This window comes from Meles meles, chromosome 5 (genome assembly GCF_922984935.1).
Source record: "Meles meles chromosome 5, mMelMel3.1 paternal haplotype, whole genome shotgun sequence".
Lineage (NCBI taxonomy): Eukaryota > Metazoa > Chordata > Mammalia > Carnivora > Mustelidae > Meles > Meles meles.
In genome coordinates this window covers 64473622-64492304 of record NC_060070.1, presented here as the reverse complement: position 1 = coordinate 64492304, position 18683 = coordinate 64473622, and the positions used below count along the sequence as shown (strand labels likewise).

The 18683-nt window shown below is 42.9% G+C and overlaps 1 protein-coding gene across 2 annotated transcripts; it reads left to right on the top strand.

Annotated features, from left to right (window-relative positions):
• The first annotated feature begins 4365 nt into the window (after positions 1-4365).
• ABRACL (ABRA C-terminal like) lies at positions 4366-17917 on the top strand. 2 transcript variants are annotated; one of them, XM_046006765.1, is made up of 3 exons: positions 4366-4682; positions 10591-10657; positions 17331-17917. In XM_046006765.1, exons 2-3 carry the CDS (start codon positions 10597-10599, stop codon positions 17513-17515), a joined length of 246 nt encoding a protein of 81 aa, XP_045862721.1. In that variant the 5' UTR covers positions 4366-4682; positions 10591-10596; the 3' UTR covers positions 17516-17917. The 2 variants fall into 2 exon arrangements, with proteins under 2 accessions (XP_045862721.1, XP_045862722.1); XM_046006766.1 differs by lacking the exon at positions 4366-4682 and adding an exon at positions 7897-7987.
• Positions 17918-18683: the final 766 nt, after the last annotated feature.

Sequence of the window (18683 nt, the reverse complement as noted above, 5' to 3'; positions counted from 1 at the left end):
GGGGAATCTGCTTGTCCCTCTTCCCCTCCCTCTTGCTCATGCTCTCTCTCTCTCTACCTCAAATAAGTCAATAAAATATTGTTAAAAAAGGAAAAAGAAAAATGTCTTAAAAGAAATACAACAGGTTTTTACATTGATATGCCCTGTAACCCTGCTGAACTGGTTTATTGTCTCTAATAGCTTTTTTGGTGTATTCTTTAGCAGATGCTCTTGTCTTGTTCCTGATCTCAGGAAACATGCTTTCAGCTTTTCACAATTAAGTATGAGGCTAGCTATGAGTTTTTGTGGTTGCCCTTATTACTATTATGTTAAGAAAATTCTCTTCTTTTCCTAGTTTGTTGAGGGTTTCTATTGCAGAAGGGTACTGTCTTTTATCAAATGCTTTTTTCCCATCTACTGAGTTGATTGTGCGGATTTCCCCCTCCATTCTATTAATATATTGTAGTCCATTGATTATTTTCTATTTGTTGAGCCAATTTTGCATTCCTGGAATAAACCCCCCTTGATTATGATACATAATCCTTTTCCATTACTTCTTGAGGGCACAAATTTTTACTTTTACTTTTTTGTGGCCCCCAAATCACTCAAATAGTACCACAGTTGGATCCCGAATTAATTCCCAAGACACGCAATCATCATTAATAAAACTATCATCTTTAAAACTAACATGAGCACAATGTGATGACAATTTGAATGAATGATGGTCCAGGTGAGAAATCTCACTTACAGAACAAGATAAAGCTTAAAGACTCTTAGCCATAGGGAACTTTTAAATTTTGGATATTGTTGAATAATCCATACATTCCTGGAATAGGCCTCGCTTGGTCAAGATCTTCTATTCTTCATATATTTTTAAATTTTTTAAATGTTTAATGTTTTATTTTTAACATTTTATTAAGAAAGAACATAGTCACAAGAGAAAAAAAAATTAAGTGTCCAGCTTAGTGACTTTGCAAAACAAAACATCTGTTTAACCAATGAGTAGATCAAGAAGCAGAACATCATTGCCACACTGAAGGCCTCTGTCATGCCCCATTTTAGTGACCCCACCACCCAGCAGAGATAACCACTACTCTTTTATTTTTTTTAAGATTTTATTTATTTATTTGACAGACAGAGATCACAAGTAGGCAGAGAGGCAGGCAGAGAGAGAGGAATGGAAGCAGGCTCCCTGCTGGGCAGAGAGCCCCACGTGGGGCTCCATCCCAGGACCCTGGGATCTTGACCTGAGCCAAAGGCAGAGGCTTTATTTAACCCACTGAGCCACCCAGGCGCCCCACCACTACTCTAACTTTTAATACCACTGATTAGTTTTGCCTGCTTTTAAAACTTTATGTAAAAAGAAGATTAGTCAGATTGAGAAGATTGAGATCATTTCACTCAATATCATGTTTATGAGGTTCATCTATATTGTTGCATGTAGTTACTGGTCGTGTCTTTTCCTTGGTAAATTATTTTCCAGCTTAAAATATGCCACAATTTATTAACCATCCCAATGTTATTGGACATTTAGGTAGCTTTAGTTTAGAAATATTATGAATAGTGCTATTATAACTATTTCTGTCATATCCTTTGATGAATTTTTGTGCCTTTTCTCTTGGGTTAGAATTGCTAGCCTCCAGATTTCTTACAAGTAGTGTTTCCTATTCATTACAATGGAGAAAATTGTGTTTTTAAAATGAAAACCTCAATTTGTCATGAACTTTAAATATAATAATAATTTTTCTCATTCCAGGACCATGTAATTTCTTAAGTGAAGTTATTAGCATATATGTCATGCTTTATTCTGGAATTGTCTATAGCTGCACTGACTAAAACAACAGCCACTAGCCATATAAGGCTCCTGAGCCCCTGAAATGTGCTATAAGTGTAAAATACACTGTAGACTTCAAAGGCTTAATACAAAGCAAAGAATATATAATATCTCATTAATAAGTTTTATAGGTGGTAACGACAGCATTTTGCATATACTGGGTTAGAACATATTATTAAAATTAATTTCACATTTTTTAATGTAGCTAATACAAAATTTTAAATTACATATGTGGCTCACAATTATATTTCTATTGGACAGTGCTGGTCTATATTTTGCAATTAGATAAATGGATAAAGATTGCCTTAATATTTCTTATTTATTTATTTATTTGAGAGATGGACAGAGAGGGAGAGAGAACACAAGCAGGGGAAGTGGGAGAGGAAGAAGCAGTCTCCCCACTGAGCAGGGGCTCCATCACAGGACCGTGGGACCATGACCTGAGCTGAAGGCAGATGCCCAACTAACTAAGCCACCCAGGTGTCCCTGTCTTAGTATTTCATATATACCTTACTGAAAGTTCTTCTTCTTCTTCCTTAAGATTTTATTTAGTTTTTTATTTGACAGAAAGAGAGATCACAATTTGGCAGAGTGGCAGGCAGGTGGGGAAGCAGGCTCCCTGCTGAGCGGAGAGCCCCATGCAGGCCTTGATCCCAGGACGCAGAGATCACGACCGAGCCAAAGACAGAGGCTTAACCCACTGAGCCACCCAGGTGCCCTGAAAGTTCTTCTTGACAAAATCATGCTGTAGGCTACTTTGTACGCTCCAATACTGACACACTGTCGCTGGCATATCCTCGATATTTAATAAATACTTCTTAACTGTTTAATAAACTTACTTTTTGCTTTTTAAGTTAAAATTTTTGTTTTGTTTTTTAAGTTAAAATTCCACATCTTTTAGCTACGTGACAATAACATTCCTAAGAAGAAAAAAATGGCAAATGTCTGTATAGAAACGGAAATAATAGGAATTGGGTATGAATTGAAAATGGGTATGAATTGAAAATATGAATTGGCAAACATTTTTAATATTTTTAATCAAAAACAACTTTTTTGAATTGTAATTCCTTATAAATGCCCATGAAGTTTATGTTACACTTAGTGTAGCATATGTATAAAGACTATCCATTTTTAAATGAATAGGGACTTTTCCTTGTTTAGGTGAAACATTTCCTTTTTTGCCCACTGTGAGAGTCCTGTGAAACAGTAATTACTTAATTGTAATGGGTAGCACACTACAGACTGATTATTCATTTCACTGGATATTATCCAGATGAAGAACTATGACCACTGCCACAGGCCGAAGAGCCAGGTCCTACTTGGAGAACTGCTAAGCAGGTTAATTTCTTAAATTATAATGTTGCATTATTTTGACTTTGAAAGATATTAAAGTGTGACTTTTGAACTTTGTTTTTTAGTGAGAAAAAGATAGGCCCCAAAGGATCTCAGAGTCACCGTATACTTCATCTGATATGGGAAACATAAGCTGAATCAGAATCTTTTGGTGGTAGGGAACAGAGCCCCATTCAAAGTGATGCCCAGAGTGGTAGGTGTTTACTATGAAAGGGTAACTAGAATGCAGTTTGGAAAGTGGATGGATCTAGTGTGGCCTTAGGAACCTGGATACCCTGGGGAGCAGGGGCTTGTTGCTCTTATTTCCATCCCTGGGTCTCAGCTTCACTTAGAGTTTGCTTCTACCATTTCTGCCCACCCCCCCCACCTGCCCCCCACTTCATCCCAGGGGGTTTCTGCTTACTCCAGTGTTTTGCTTTCTGGAGGCCCATTTTCTCTACTCCAGCCTCAAGCTCTCTCAGCTTCAGCCTTTCTATAGCATAGCCCATTCTGTGCTCTCCTCTTTCAATTTCCAAGGGAGAATCCTATTGGTTTACTTAATTATCAGCATCCCTGTTTGGTGCGAATTGCTTGTTCCAGGTCACCTTCTAGATGATGGCCAGTTTATGGATTGTGTGCCCTTGGGTCACATGATCACCCTTAATCTAATCAGCTATCAAGGGATATGTGGGGCTTTTGGGGGTTATTTGTGCAACCTTCGCCTTAGAAATAGTTTGGGTCATTTCAGCAGAGCCTCAGTTTCCTTTTTAAAGGGATTTTGGGTACAGCAAGCATCTCTCTTCTTTCTCTCTTTGGCGCGCGAGTAAAACACACTGAGTAAAATAACAGTGACTAAAATAAAGGAAGTATAAATAGCTCGATTGAACTATGCAGTTAAATGTAAGAAACGATGAATGAAGAAGAGAAGAAAGTTATATTCACTCAGGATCAAGAACTAGCATTGTCCAAGTAAAATTTCTTTGCAGTAGAACAAGTTGGTTTTTAAGAACGGTTCCCCCTCCCCAAATCAGACTGTGCCATTTCATAGTTTTATGGAGACCCCTGATCCTGGCATACAGAACCAATGTCACGTTCCTTCTAGACCCCATTAGTCATCACATTGGGGGCGCTTTATTTCTTACGTTAGGAGATCCTGGCAGGAAATCTATGGCCAGGATCAGAGGCGGGGTCTGGGGATCATCGGCACCGAGTGGCGCAGGGGAAAGGTGGCAGTAAGCGAAGTTCGAGTCCTATTCCTAGAAGCCTCGGGCGTCCTGCCACCTGCCTGGATTCGGCCCGCTTCCCGGGCGTCTCCTCCGCTGAGTTTCCTCCTTATAGGCTTGTCCCCGGGAGTGTGGGCGTCCCCTTCCTCGAGCGCTTAAACTCTTACCTCCCACCCCCCTCCTCCACACCAGCCTTTCTTTTCTGCCTCAGTCACTTCCTTCCTCAGCCTCTTCCTCCTCGGTGTGCTGAAGATAACCGGGTCCGGACCGCCGCTGCCCCAGTTTCTCCGAGGAAAAGAGAAAGAGGCAGATAGGTGAGTGGGTCTCGGGAAGGTGACCGGCAGGTGTAAAGGACGGACGAGGTGTCCGGTGGAGGGCAGGCGGACGGGCCATCGGGGGCTGCGGGTGGGGAGATGGGGCCGGCAGGGGCCGAGGCGCGTGGAGATTGCAACTGGAATTGGGCTGAGACCCCGCGCTGGGGGCCAGGTGGGCGCGCCCCCACGCCCCCGCGTCTCCCGCAGACTTCCGCATCGGCTCACGTGACATTGTGCCGGCCCGGGGCGACCGGGAAGCCGGCGGCGGGGCGAAGGTTTCCTCTGCGGTGCGGCTCGGAGGCTTTGCACTTGCAGGTGGCGCGGGGGCGCGTTCTGCACAGCCGGGCGGGGAAGGGCTCGGCGCGAGGGGCGAGGCTTCCCCGGGAGACTGCGGTGGCCTCCGCGCCGGACAGTCTGCGGCGCGGGCGGTGGGGTGCGGCACCCTACGCTCCAGATCGTGGGGGTGGAGGGTGGGGGTGGTGAGAGACTCTAGGGGCTCGGGGAGCCCCAGGATCAGTCCATTTCCGTATCCCGGTTGGGGCGCTGACTTTCGCGGCTCGCCGGGGCGCACCGGCCACCGGGGAGCGCGGGCGGGCGGCGCTGGCGCGGGACCCGTGGAGACAAAGGCTTCCGGGATGAGGCCCTTCCTTCAGGGGCAGCCCCGGAGCCCGCCATGCGGCCGCAGCCCCCCGGAGTCCTGCGCTCCCTAACCCTGCACTGCGGGTGGTGACCATGTGGTGGCCTGTAAGGGGCAGGAGCTTGGGACCCCTTCCGGGCCAGCTCCCAAACTTGGAGCAGGGATGACCAAATATGGAGTGTGTGCGAGCCAGCGGGCAGGCAGGAAGGAACCCAAGTCATCCCTTGACCCACACCAGCTGCTAGTCAGAGATTGCAAGGACAGCTGAGAAACGTGGCCAGCCCCAGGGCGTGGGTGCGGCTCAGGCTGCTGATTCCCAGGCGTCCCCACTCCCGCAGGCTTTATTCCTTGAACATTCGAAAATCTCCATGTATTGCTTCTAAACTTAAACAAAACTAAACAAAAACTATATAAAAAAAGGTCCTTAAATATATTATTAAGTGTGTGTTGATGGTGGAGCATTTCGGGAAAGCATTCCGCTTTCTTTGTGATTCCCACGCACAATGCCTAATTAGATTCTGACACAGTTAGAGGACCCCACCAGCATTTGCCACCGCCTTGCCTTGAGCTCCCACTGAAAATCTTTTTTCCCCTTAGACTGGCTCTGCGGATGGCCTCTTTTCATTGTTCTTCATCTTGCTGCTTATTCCGGTCCCAGCCTTCTGTATTTTATACAATGTCATAGGCCGTAAGGATTGTGTAACAACAATGAGTATTGCCCCGCTTTGTCCCCGCTGAATAATAAAATGAATAAATAAATCATGCCAAATTATGTGTGCTAGCAGCAGTTCCTTAGCCTGGTGTTTTCCTACTTGCAGGGGTCTGGGCTGGGAGCCTTTCTTGCTTTGTAACTGTTCTGCCTTGGTGTGTACTCAGCATGTAATATTCCATACAAACACAACTGACTATTATATTTAGCATACTTTACATAATAACTGGGAAGAAGATGAGGAAAGAGGAAAAAAAATAGAATGATGTAAAAACAGCATTTGATTGTGGGCAGTTCCTCTGACCCAGTTTCATCATCCATAAAATGGGTGTTTTAAGAGATTTTATTTTAAATATTTTATTTATTTATTTGGCAGAGAGGGAGAGCATAAGCAAGGGGAGCAGCAGAGGGAGAGGGAGAAGATGCCAGGGGCTTGATGCCAGGACCTTGGGATCATGACCTCAACTGAGGGCAGATGCTTAACCGACTGAGGCCCTCAGGTGACCCCCCCCTTTTAAGATTTTTACTTATACATTTGAGAGAGCGCAGGCGGGAATGGGTGCCGGCGCAGAGGTAGAGGAGCTGAGGGAGAAGCAGACTCCCTGCTGAGCAGGGAGCCCGATGTGGGGACTCAATCCCAGGATCTCCGGATCATGACCCGAGCTGAAGGCAGATGCTTAACCAATTGAGCCACCCAGTGCCCCTGTAAAATGTGTTTAAATAATGCATACTTTGCAAGGTTTCTTAGGATTACATGAATTAACATAGATAAGGAGTCTTGTGTGTAATTAATTATAAAGAAATGCTGGTTGCCTTCCTTTCTTTAAATTGGATCTGCCTATATCTGCTTAATATTAGGTAGGTTTTCACACTACTTAATAGTGGCGTTTCCTCTTTGAGTGTCATTATTAAAGGAGAGCTATGTCTGAAGTGTGCTGCTGATTTGGGGGGGCCAGTTTTAAAGAGAGAAATGTTCAGAGTTGGAGGAAAACAGAAACCCTGAGAATTGGAGAGGACCATAATCCCCTTGGACATTTCATTCTCCCTTCCGTTTAGGCTGATTTCCTCATGAACTCTCACAGATCTATACTACTTGCCCCAGTGTTGTCAGTAACAGGTGCAAACTTTATTCATTCCTAGACAGTTTTGATTGTTAGGAAATTCCTTTCTTATATGGCTCCCAAATCTGTCTATTACATCTATCTATCCTATCCGATACAGCAGCATGAAACAATGCTACCATATAAATACATAAAAGAAGGGGCGCCTGGGTGGCTCAGTGGGTTAAAGCCTCTGCCTTCGGCTCAGGTCATGATCTCAGGGTCCTAGGATCAAGCCCCACATCGGGCTCCGTGCTCAGTGGGGAGCCTGCTTCCGCCCCCCCCCCCACCCCCCGCCTGCCTCTCTGCCTACTTGTGGTCTGTCAAATAAATAAATAAAATCTTTTAAAAAAATACATAAAAGAAGCTTTAATTTAAAGAAAATGGTTGCAGGTCCTCTTTAGATTGACTTTATGGCTCAAGATTCCTTAGAGTAACAGAAACTTAATCAAACCAGACCAGCACATGCAAAGCCAGAAAAGACTGATTGGTTCATGCAACCGGAAAGGCCAGGGTCATATATAGACTCAGTCATTGTAACATGGTTGGGCTTAGTGTTAACTTCATTCCTGAAAGGCTCTTTTCACATGGTCATAGTTTACATTAGGAGCTCTAAACTGACATCTTAGAACCTAATAGGAAAGTGTTGTTTTACTGATCTGGCAAAGTCCATGGGCTGAACCTCATTGTTTAGGGTGGGATCACAGACCTTATGCCTCAAATCAATTATTCTGGCTCTGACCTACTCCTGTAATTTAGGGTGAGGCTCTACTGAAATCCATTGGTTTAGAACAGGAAGGAAAAGACTGGACTCAAACAAAATTTAGACTTCTCGAGCCGAGTGGGGAATGGGAGCCAGGTAAGTAAAAATGTCACCTGTCCATCACACTAACATCTATAGGGGTTTTTTTTGGTACTATTATTTTCATGGCTTATCTTTCTGTTGTGCCTTCTGATTATATTTTAACTTTTTAGCATCTCTCAAATTGAATATAATGTTATGGATGTAATTTGGCCAACACAAAGCTCTCAATATTTGGAAACTAATTTTTGATACTGAATTTTATGTAGATGCATTAACCCAAGATTTTGCATCTTATTGTAATAAACACTTTTTTTTTTTTTTTTTGGTGGAAAAGGTAGTTTTATTAAAGCACGGATATAGGACCCATGGGCAGAAAGAGCTACTGCCACAATAAACACTTCTTAAATTATAATATTTGCACAAATAACGTAGCAGATAGTAAGGGTGCTTTCAACTGGAGCTGATGGAGTACCAGTCAGTATCACTTAAACTTGGATTTCATTCTTCTTTTTCAAGGTTACTGGGAATTAGTTACAATCTGTCTGGATATTGTTTCTTCCGAATCATCACTCCAAAGTAAACAATTCATACAACCCCACTTTTTTAGTCCCTTATTTGTTTGGGAAACAGACCCCAATTGACGCATTTTCTTCTGCCAATCCCTCATACTTTCTGACTCTCCAGTTCGATTTTCGCTAAGTTATTGCCTTCATAAGGAAACTCTCTCTACTGCCTTTACTTCTTTGACCCTGTATGGTTGGCGTTCTCTCCTCCACATCCACCTGCTCTTTCCCTATTTCTTGCTCCCGCTTCCTTTCTGTAGGTGTTTGCCATGCCCCTTTACCTCCCTTTTCTGTCTCTGAACACTCTTGCTCCAAATCAGCAACTCTGCGGTGACAGTTTCCACAGGCAGAGTTTTATCCCCCTCCATGCTTTTGTCCTTTCAGCTTGAAACCAGTATTTTTTTTCTTTTTTTAAGATTTTACTTATTTATTTGACAGACAGAGATCACAAGTAGGCAAAGAGGCAGGCAGAGGTGGGGGGAGTGGCGTGGGGTGGGGGGGAGAGAAGCAGGCTCCCTTCTGAGCAGAGAGCCCGATGTGGGGCTCGATTCCAGGACTCTGGGATCATGATCTGAGCCGAAGGCAGAGGCTTTAATCCACTGAGCCACCCAGGTGTCCCTGAAACCAGTATTTATTGAACCTGTGCTCTTGGTGCCAGATGTCACCCAGCAGTGAACATTACAGTCAGATTCCTGCGTCGAAGGTCTTTACCATCTCCTGGTGAAAGCCAAGAAACTGGTAGTTCCAGCCAAGTGCAATGGAGAGGGTGCACAGTGGTATGGGGGAGGGCTCCTCCCCCAGGGTTTCAGGGCAGGCTTCCTGGAGGAGGTTGCATCTAAGTTGGAACTGGATGTGTGGCAGTTAGCTGCAAGAAAGAGGAATAGCATTAGCCTGGGTCAAAAACTCAGGATGTGTGAAGGTTAGAGGTGGGAGAGCCAGTGGTGTTTGAGGAACAAAAAGAAGCTCCACGGAACTGCAGCCCCGAGTTCAAGGGGGTAGGGTGGAGGAGGCTACGACAGTATGCAGAACCCAGGCTGGAGAAGACCTAGTGAACCAAGGTAGGTCTCACAGCTCCTGTTAGTCCTGGATTCTTCCTCATCGGAGATGACTGGTCCTTACCACTAGCTCTCCACTGCAGTCAGGCTGTACTGGGCACTGCCCAGGGAAGAATGCACTGCCCTGTGTGTGACCCATGGGCATCACGGCGCTAACCTGACAGAATTCACGTTGCCCTGTATTGATCTTCTTTCCCCACCAGACCGCAGGCTCCGGGAAGGTTGGAAGGGTGTTCCTTTCTCTTGGTACTCCAGCTTCTAGCTAGTTGCCTCAGATGTGCTGTGATTTTTCTCCTTTGCTTTTGTGCTTTTGCACGCACTCTTCCCTGCTCATAGAGCACCCTTTGCCAACTGTCCACCTGGTCTACTTGTCTCCGTCTCCAGTGACCTCTACAAAATCTTCAGTGTCTTCCTCCTTTATGCTCCCATAATGCCTTGGACCCACCACTCAGAGAATGCTGTCACATTGCCATTATTCATTCTAGGTCTCTCTCTGCTTCTGGACAGTGAGTTTTGGGTGCAGAGCAGAGCATCCTGAGGATGGATGGGCTCAGAGTTTAGTAGTGGGTGCTGCCTTCTCCTCGGTATCCTGTGTAGAATAAGAGTGGGGTCAGCACAAAGGGGCAATTATAAAGACAGAGGGGAAATGGAGGTGTTCTGGTGTCCTGTACATCACACAAGTATTTTTAGGAAGAGGGACGTGGTAAATTAACAATGACAAATGCAACGTGGGGGGGAGGGGAAAGGAGGGGTACGTGGGTGGCTCAGTTGGTTAAGTGGCTGCCTTTGGCTCAGGTCATGACTTCCGTGTCCTGGGATCGAGCCCTGTGTCAGGCTCCCTGCTCAGCGGGGAGTCTGCTTCTCCCTCTCTCTCTGCCTCTCCCCCTGCTTGTGCTCTCTCACTCTGTCTCTCTGTCAAATAAATAAATAAAATCTTAAGAAAAAGAAAAAAAAAAGAAAGAAATGGCCCTTGGATTTAGCAAGATGTACTTAATGGAATATAGAAATGGTAATAATATAGCATTTTTTCCTCCCTCAGGCCGCAATGAATGTGGATCACGAAATTAACCTCTTAGTGGAGGAAATTCATCGTCTGGGTTCAAAAAGTAAGTATTCTAACACAGCCACTGTATTCTGAGTTTATCTCAGAGCAGGTAGGAACAGATTTTTTTGGTAGAAGCCTGTGAAAGGGTCACCCAGGACCTCATGACATAGTAACGGCAGCTCTGCCCTCAGCCGGGGATTGATTTCTGGAGACAAAGCCTTTGGGGTATTGTGCTTCTGGTGCAAGGAATGGTTGAGATATTCCATCAACCCTTGAATGGAAAGGAAATTGCTATGCTTCTTTAGTCTGGCTGCATTGAAATCTGGCGATTGAATCGTGTTCAAATTTTTATGTCACACTATTAAAATTTATTTTTTCTGCTCTATCTTTTTTTATTTTCTATTTTTTTAAGATTATTTGTTTCTTTATTTGAAAGAGAGAGGGAGAAAAAGCACAAGTGGACAGAATGGCAGGCAGAGGGAGAGGAAGAAGCAGGCTCTCTGCTGAGCAGGGAGCCCGATATAGGGCTTGATCCCAGGACCTTGGAATCATGACCTGCACCAAAGGCAGATGTTTATTTTCTGCTTTATCTTGCCACTATATTACAAACTTCCAAATGAGTAGGGATTCAGATACAAATTATACTAAATTGTCTTTATTTTCTCCAAATTCTTGAGTTTTGTATAACCAGATATTTATGTACATGTAACTAAAAGAACCCTTTACATAGTTTTTTTAAAAGATTTTTTTTAAGACTTTATTTATTTATTTGACAGAGAGAAAGAGAGAGAGAGTGTGCACGAGTAGGCAGAGCAGCAGGCAGAGGGAGAGGGAGAAGCAGTCTCTCTGCTCAATTCCAGGATCCTGGGATCATGACCGGAGCTAAAGGCAGGTGCTTAACCAACTGAGCCACCCAGGTGTCCCTGATTTATTTTAGAGAGTGGGGAGAGAGAGAGAATGCGCATGGCGTGCTTATAAGCTGGGGGCGGGGCAGAGGAAAAAGAAGAGGGAGAGAATCTCAAGCAGACTCCCCACTGAGCACAGAGCTGGATTCAGGACTTGACCCATGACCCTGAGATCATGACCTGCGCCAAAAATCAAGAGTCAGACACTCAACTGACAGGCACACAGTAAGAACTTGTATGGCCGAAGTCAAGAAGTTTACTGCCTGTGTTCTTCTCTAGGATTTTGATGGTTTCCTGTCTCATATTTAGGTCTTTCATCCATTTTGAATTTATTTTAGGCATGTTGTAAGAAACTGGTCCAGTTTCATTCTACATTTTTTTTTTAATCAGCTTTTTCTTCATCAACATAGAAGCAGCTACCTTGAAATTAGTGCCATGTGAAATTGGTAGTATTAGTGTCCTTTTCCAAGTTGTAATTAAAGTAAATATTATGTTTATAGCTTTAGGTATTTGTACATATCAGATAAGATATACTGGAGTGCAGGAAAATTCTGAAAATTGTAAGAGCAATAGACATATTCAGCAACAACTAAGATAATGGAACTCAAAGTTTTAAAATTACATCATATAAAAAAATTAAATAAAATTGTATCATTTTAAGTGAAAAACAGCTTTAAAAAGTACCTCGTAAGAGTTGTTTTTTCATTATAGCTTGTGAATTTTCTCACTTATAACTCAGTCTGCTTTTGAATCACAAATCACTTGAAATAAGACCTACTTGGAAAATTCCATTGAACAATTTTTTTTTAATTTTTTTTTTTTTTATTTTATTTATTTGACAGAGAGAAATCACAACTAGGCAGAGAGGCAGGCAGAGAGAGAGGAGGAAGCAGGCTCCCTGCGGAGCAGAGAGCCCGATGCGGGGCTGGATCCCAGGACCCTGAGATCATGACCTGAGCTGAAGGCAGAGGTCTAACCCACTGAGCCACCCAGGCGCCCCTCCATTGAACAATTTGTATCAAATGTCCTCTGTACTAATTCTCCATTGTTGTTGCGAATCTCTCCTCTTTATCTTTTTAAAAAGATTTTATGTATTTGAGAGAGAGAGAGAAAGAGAGAGAGCACGAGCACAGCAGGGAGAGGCAGAAGGAGAGGGAGAGGGAGAGGGAGAAGCAGACTCCCCACTGAGCAGAGAGCCTGATGCGGGACTCCATCCCTGGACCCTGGGATCATGACCTGAGCCAGAGGCAGACACCCTACCAACTGGGCCACCCAAGTGCCCTGTGAATCTTATTTTTAATAGTGAAAGAAACCCGTGTCCTCATTTCTACTTTTCCAGCTTTCTACCTCTGTGAGGTCATGTTGCTCTTGGGAGTAGTACTAGTGTTTATTTTTTTATTTTTTTAAAGATTTTATTTATTTATTTGACAGAGAGATGACAAGTAGGCAGAGAGGCAGGCAGAGTGAGAGGGGTGAAGCAGGCTCTCTGCCGAGCAGAGAGCCCGATGCGGGGCCCGATCCCAGAACCCCGGGATCATGACCTGAGCCGAAGGCAGAGGCTTTAACCCACTGAGCTACCCAGGCGCCCCAGTACTAGTGTTTAAATTATTAAAGATATTATGGATATATTTTTGAGTGATTTGTAGGATTTTCTTCTCTCCTAGATCTGTCTCCATGTTAGCCAAGTGTTTATTGGTCAGATTCTATTGCATTTAAAATTCTGACCTTTACCCTAGAGCAGTTATTATGCTACTAGGGCAGACTGAACCTGCATTTAAAATTAGCAGCTTTACAAACTAGAAGACTACAGGGTAATTATCACATTTCTGTAAGGATGAAACGTTTTGAACTTTGCAGCTTCCCCAAGCCTCCCTGATTTACCTGTTCCTGGAAATAAATGACTTCTTGAGCTGGAAAGCATCTATGGAGATAAGTTATCTCTGGACAGGTTATGGTTAATTATGTAAGTTGTGTCTGGGATAATTTTGACTAAATTAGCATTTAGGAGAATCATTTTTAGACTAATCTAAATATAATGTATTAGGTGAAGCTGGAAATGGACAAATTTAGTTTTATCTATTTCTTTTCTTTTTCTCCAGATTTTTACTTAAATTCTAGTTAGTTAACCTATTTATCTATTTCTTTTAAAATGAAATTCTTTCAAGTCTTTCATTTTTCATCCAGTGGAAAAAAGTTAAGTGGATAAAGATTATTTGGAGATTTAAATTCTTTCATTCAACAAATATTTCTTGAGTGCTGTCTTTGTGCTCAAGTGCTGGCCATGTGAAAATAAACAAAATTCCATCTCAGCCCCTGTGGGCCTCTCTAGGTAGTGAGAAGACAGACAAATGAGCTGGAAGCACGTATGGGGAACTGGTTAGGAGCATGGGCTCTGGAGTCAGATTCTCTGGGAATGAATCCCAGCTCCCCTACCACTTACTGTGTGACCTTGGGTACATCAGTAACCATTTTTATGCCTTGGTTTCCTTATTTGGCTAATAATATTCTAGTTCAATGATTCAAAGACACTTTTTACCCCAAACTTTAACATCTCTAAAATAGGAATGCATCTTATAACCCATGTTGTGCTGTAGTTAAATTGGCAGTTTAAGTGGAACATGAAATCATGGTGCTTCCTGCAATGAATTGTGCCTTGCCTTCCATGAAATAAGGAGTAAGGGAGTTTTAATTACTATAAAATGCATTGACCAGTTCTAGGAGCAGAGCAAGGACTCAATACATATTAGCTCTTATTACTATAATTGCTGGTGAGTGCTTTGATATATACTTAGTCATATAAGAAGTTACTAACTTGACTGAGGGAATCACAGAGTACTCCTCAGAAAAAGTGACATTTGAGCCCATTCTTGAAGAAAAAGAACTAGTTGGAGAAAGGGCTCTGGGATGCTGGGCAGAGGGCTCCACCTGGGCAAAACTGCCAGGGCAGGATCTGTTATGTCACCTTGGGTACCAGCAAGTCATTGATTTTGATTGGATCAAGAGGTGCATAGAGCAATATGGCAGGAGACCAGGCAAGAGAGGAGTGCAAGGGCCAAGGATGAAGAGTCTTATCTGGAACGCCAAAGGCATCACTGTTTGAAGGTGGTAGGGAGCCCCTGAAAGATTAGAGTAGGACCCATCAGGGGTACCTGGCTGGCTTAGTCTGTAGGGCATGTGACTCTTGATCTCGGGGTTGTGAGTTCAAGCCCCACCGTGGGGGTAGAGTTTATTAAAAAAAAAAAAAAAAAAAAAAAAAAAAGCATCAAACAGATTTGCATCTTAAAGGTTTCTTTCACAGATTTTATTCTGCACCAATATGGAGGATATATTGGGGACAAAAATGCAGAAAGGGAGGCTGGAGAGGAAGTCTTGCAGTTATCTGCATGAGAATCAATTCCGGCCTGAACCAAGAATTTAATCGTCCATGGAGAAGAGGCTAGAGCAACAGAAGATACAAAGGAAATGGAATCACTTATGAGATTGAGGAGCGAGTGGGCAGAGCTCCCAAGGTTATATCCAGGTTTCTGCCTTTTGTGCCTTTAAAAAATGTAACCTGGGGCTTACTGAGCCTGGGTGGCTCAGTCTCTTGAGCATCCAGCTCTTGGTTTCTGCTCAGGTCATGATCTCATGGCTCGTGGGATCAAGCCCCATTTCCGCCTCCGCACTCAGCAGGGAATCTGCTTGAAGATTCTCTCCCTATGCTCCTCCCGACTCTCTCAAATTAAAATACATTTTTTTTTAGAAAATGAGAAGCTCCATGTTACACTCCCTTTCAAAGCCAGCACCGGTGTTGCCTCCTTCAGGAAGTCTTCCCTTCCCGTTCTAGCCCAGACTCATCCTGCCCTTCTCCAAACTGCAGGATGTCCTGTGTTGGCTACTTACTAGACATCCAGTCACATACTCCTTTGTCCTGTTTCTTTACTTATTATGTGTGTATTTCTCATTTCCCTGTGGGAACTGAAGCCATTTCTTTGAAAGCTAGAAAGTGATTCTATGCTTCCTCTACTTGCCTCCAGTGCCCAGCACAGTAGGAACACATTAAGACTCAGGTTAGAAGTTCTAGCAGGGGCTCATGGAAACTCAAGAAGCCCTGGCCAAGGAACAGCCCCACTCACTCTGATGGCCATGTCCTTGAGACTGGGCACAGCTATTGGAGGGGAGAATGTGGAGCGGTGCTGAAAGAAGGGAGTCAGAAGTTTAGCCAGGTAGGTCAAGGGAATCAACCAACAATGGGGAGGTGTTTCATAGTATTCTTTTTTTTTTTAATATATATATATTTTAAAGATTTTTATTTATTCATTTGACAGACAGAGATCACAAGTAGGCAGAGAGGCAGGCAGAGAGAGAGGAAGGGAAGCAGGCTCCCTGCTGAGCAGAGAGCCCGAAGCGGGGCTGGATCCCAGGACCCTGGGATCATGACCTGAGCTGAAAGCAGAGGCTTTAACCCACTGAGCCACCCAGGTGCCCCTGTTTCATGGTATTCTTATCTACACGTTTCCAGTTGATTGATTTTTAATCAAAGATCCACCTTTCATTTATCTCATTTTTTAAAAAAAAAAAAAAGACTTTTTTTAGAGCAGTTTCAGAATACGGTAAGATTGAGAGGAAAGTACAGAGATTTCCTGTATACCTGCTATTCCCACACATGCATAGCCTCCCCTATTATCAACACCCCCCAGCAGAACTGCACATTGGTTTTAATTGATCATCTACATGGATACATCATCAACCACAGTTCATAGTTTATGGTTCACTCTTAGTGTTGTATGTTCTATGGGTTTGGATAAATGTTTAATGACATGTATCCATCATTATAGTATATAGAGTACACTCACTGATCTAAAAATCTTCTGTGCTCTGCCTGTTCATCTCTCCCCTACCCCAACCCCTGAAATCCACTGATCTTTTTATTTAGTTTTGTCTTTTTTCATAGTTTTGCTTTTCCCAGAATGTCCTATAGTTGGAATCATACAGCATATAACCTTTTCAGATTGCCTTCTTTCTCTTAGTAATACATATTTAAGGTTCCACCATATCTTTTCATGGCTTGATGGTTCATTTCTTTTTAGGGTTTACCTTAGTTTTTAACATCTGCATTAAAAACTGGTCTCCAAACTGGATAATCTAGAGATCTGGTAAATACAGATATCTTCATTTTTAAGGTCACCAGTCCTACCCTGGGGCTCTGAGTGTGTTTAGAATACACTTAGAGAAAAGCTGCTCCTGACCCAAACTTTCTCTTGTATTTTTTTTTTTAATTGATTCAGCAACACCACAATTAAAAAATCAACATGTAGGGGCACCTGGGTGGCTCAGTTGGTTAAGTATCTGACTCTTGGTTTCAGCTCAGGTCATGATCTCAGGGTCCTGGGATCAAGCCCCACTTCTTTGGGCTCTGCACTCAGTGGGGAACCTGCTGAAGGGGTCTCTCTCTCCCTCTCCCCTAACTCATGTGCTCGCACGCGCATAGCACATGAACACACACTCTCTCACTCCAATAAATAAGTAAATCTTTTAAAAAAAATATCAAAATGTAAACAGGAGGAAATTGGTCCACAGTAGTAACACTGTAACACATTCACTTTTTGTAAGTCAGTTTTGGTTCACTTCTAGTCTTTGTCCAGATGATCCTAAGGCTAGGAGGTGTGCAATTTCATCACTTGATTTATTTCATCACTTTTGCGTCTGGCAAGAGATGACATTGAATTTATGAGTGTGAACTGTAAAATTGTCATCTTGGTTAACACATAGATGTTTTTTGATTAAGTAAATCTGCCATATTTGGGGGTAAGACTTTGCATTGGCTAACATTGTATTTGCTCAAATTAGATGCTGATGGGAAGTTAAGTGTGAAATTTGGGGTCCTCTTCCGAGACGACAAATGTGCCAACCTCTTTGAAGCACTGGTGGGAACTCTCAAAGCTGCAAAACGAAGAAAGATTGTTACGTACCCAGGAGAGTTACTTTTGCAAGGTGTTCATGATGATGTAGACATTATATTGCTACAGGATTAATGTGGTTTTGCCTATCTTTGCTTATTGTTATTTTTTGTTTCCGGTAAACTGGAATATTAAGTCAAAGGACAAACATGAGCATACTTAATGTATTTTTATAGGACTTTGTAAACATAAGGAGACTCTTACTTTAAAGGTCTTTCCTTTTTTATACCTTGAAAGAAAATTTATGCATTACACTGTAAAATAAACAAAACCCATTATTTTTTCTCAGGAATCTGATTGGAAAAATGTTGGCATTGAGGCTTTTTTGGTGGGGGTACAAGGGTGTTTCATAAATCCTTCTTAGACAATTTCTACAGACATTTGACATTCCATAAAAGCAAGAGGCAAAACTGAAGACCAGTTCTCACAAGGAATATTGTAATGTTTATGTAATAAAAACATGTAACTCTGTTAAAATTGTCTGATTGCCTTATTTGGTCACTTAAGATTTATGATCCTCTTAGAAGTTGTTTTGTCGAGTTTAGATAACTGCAATAAAAGTTATCATAATTTGAAGGAAAATTTCCTTAAAGCTACAGAATTTTTAAAGTAGGGATGTGTTATGATTGGGCCCTGTAACAAATTATTTGGTGTCTGTTATGTGCTTACCACTGAGTTAGGGGACATGCCGAAAGAAACAAAACCTAAAAATTTCACTCTCTAATGAGATTCGTTGGGTCCACCTGAAACAATACAGAAATGTCTATAAAAGCCTGTTGAAGCCTCTGGTACAGAATCGAAAATGATACAGAATCTCAAGGAGGGTAAAATCTGTGAAAACCATTCGAGTTGGAAAAGGTATCCTAGAAGAGTTAGAATCTGCATGATTGCAGTTGATGATTCATCAAGGAGAAAGATGGGATGGACAAGGGTGAAGACTCCGGCAAGGTAAAGCAAGGGAACATGGCTTAGCAAGTATCACTCTTGTGAAAGGTCAGATGTCAGGTTGATTGGAATGTTAGGGAGAGAGGTGATTCGGGTTGGATAAGTAAGGAGGAACCTGGGAAACCGTGGAGAGGAGTGTGAAGAGAAATTGGAGCAGGGAAGCTACTTGATAAAAGTGATGTTTCGTGAAGGTGACTCTGGCCCTGGTGACTAGGGAAGATTTTGGAGAGCAAAGATGCTGTCAGAGAAGCCAGCTAAAACACTGCTCAAGAATCCATGGGGGTGGGGATCATGGAAA

Excerpts from the sequence above, each read along its gene's own strand:
- ABRACL (XM_046006765.1), top strand. The coding sequence starts at position 10,597 with ATGAATGTGGATCACGAAATTAACCTCTTAGTGGAGGAAATTCATCGT. Across the intron at positions 10,658-17,330 it reads TCATCGTCTGGGTTCAAAAA|ATGCTGATGGGAAGTTAAGT; the intron begins GTAAGTATTCTA and ends TGCTCAAATTAG.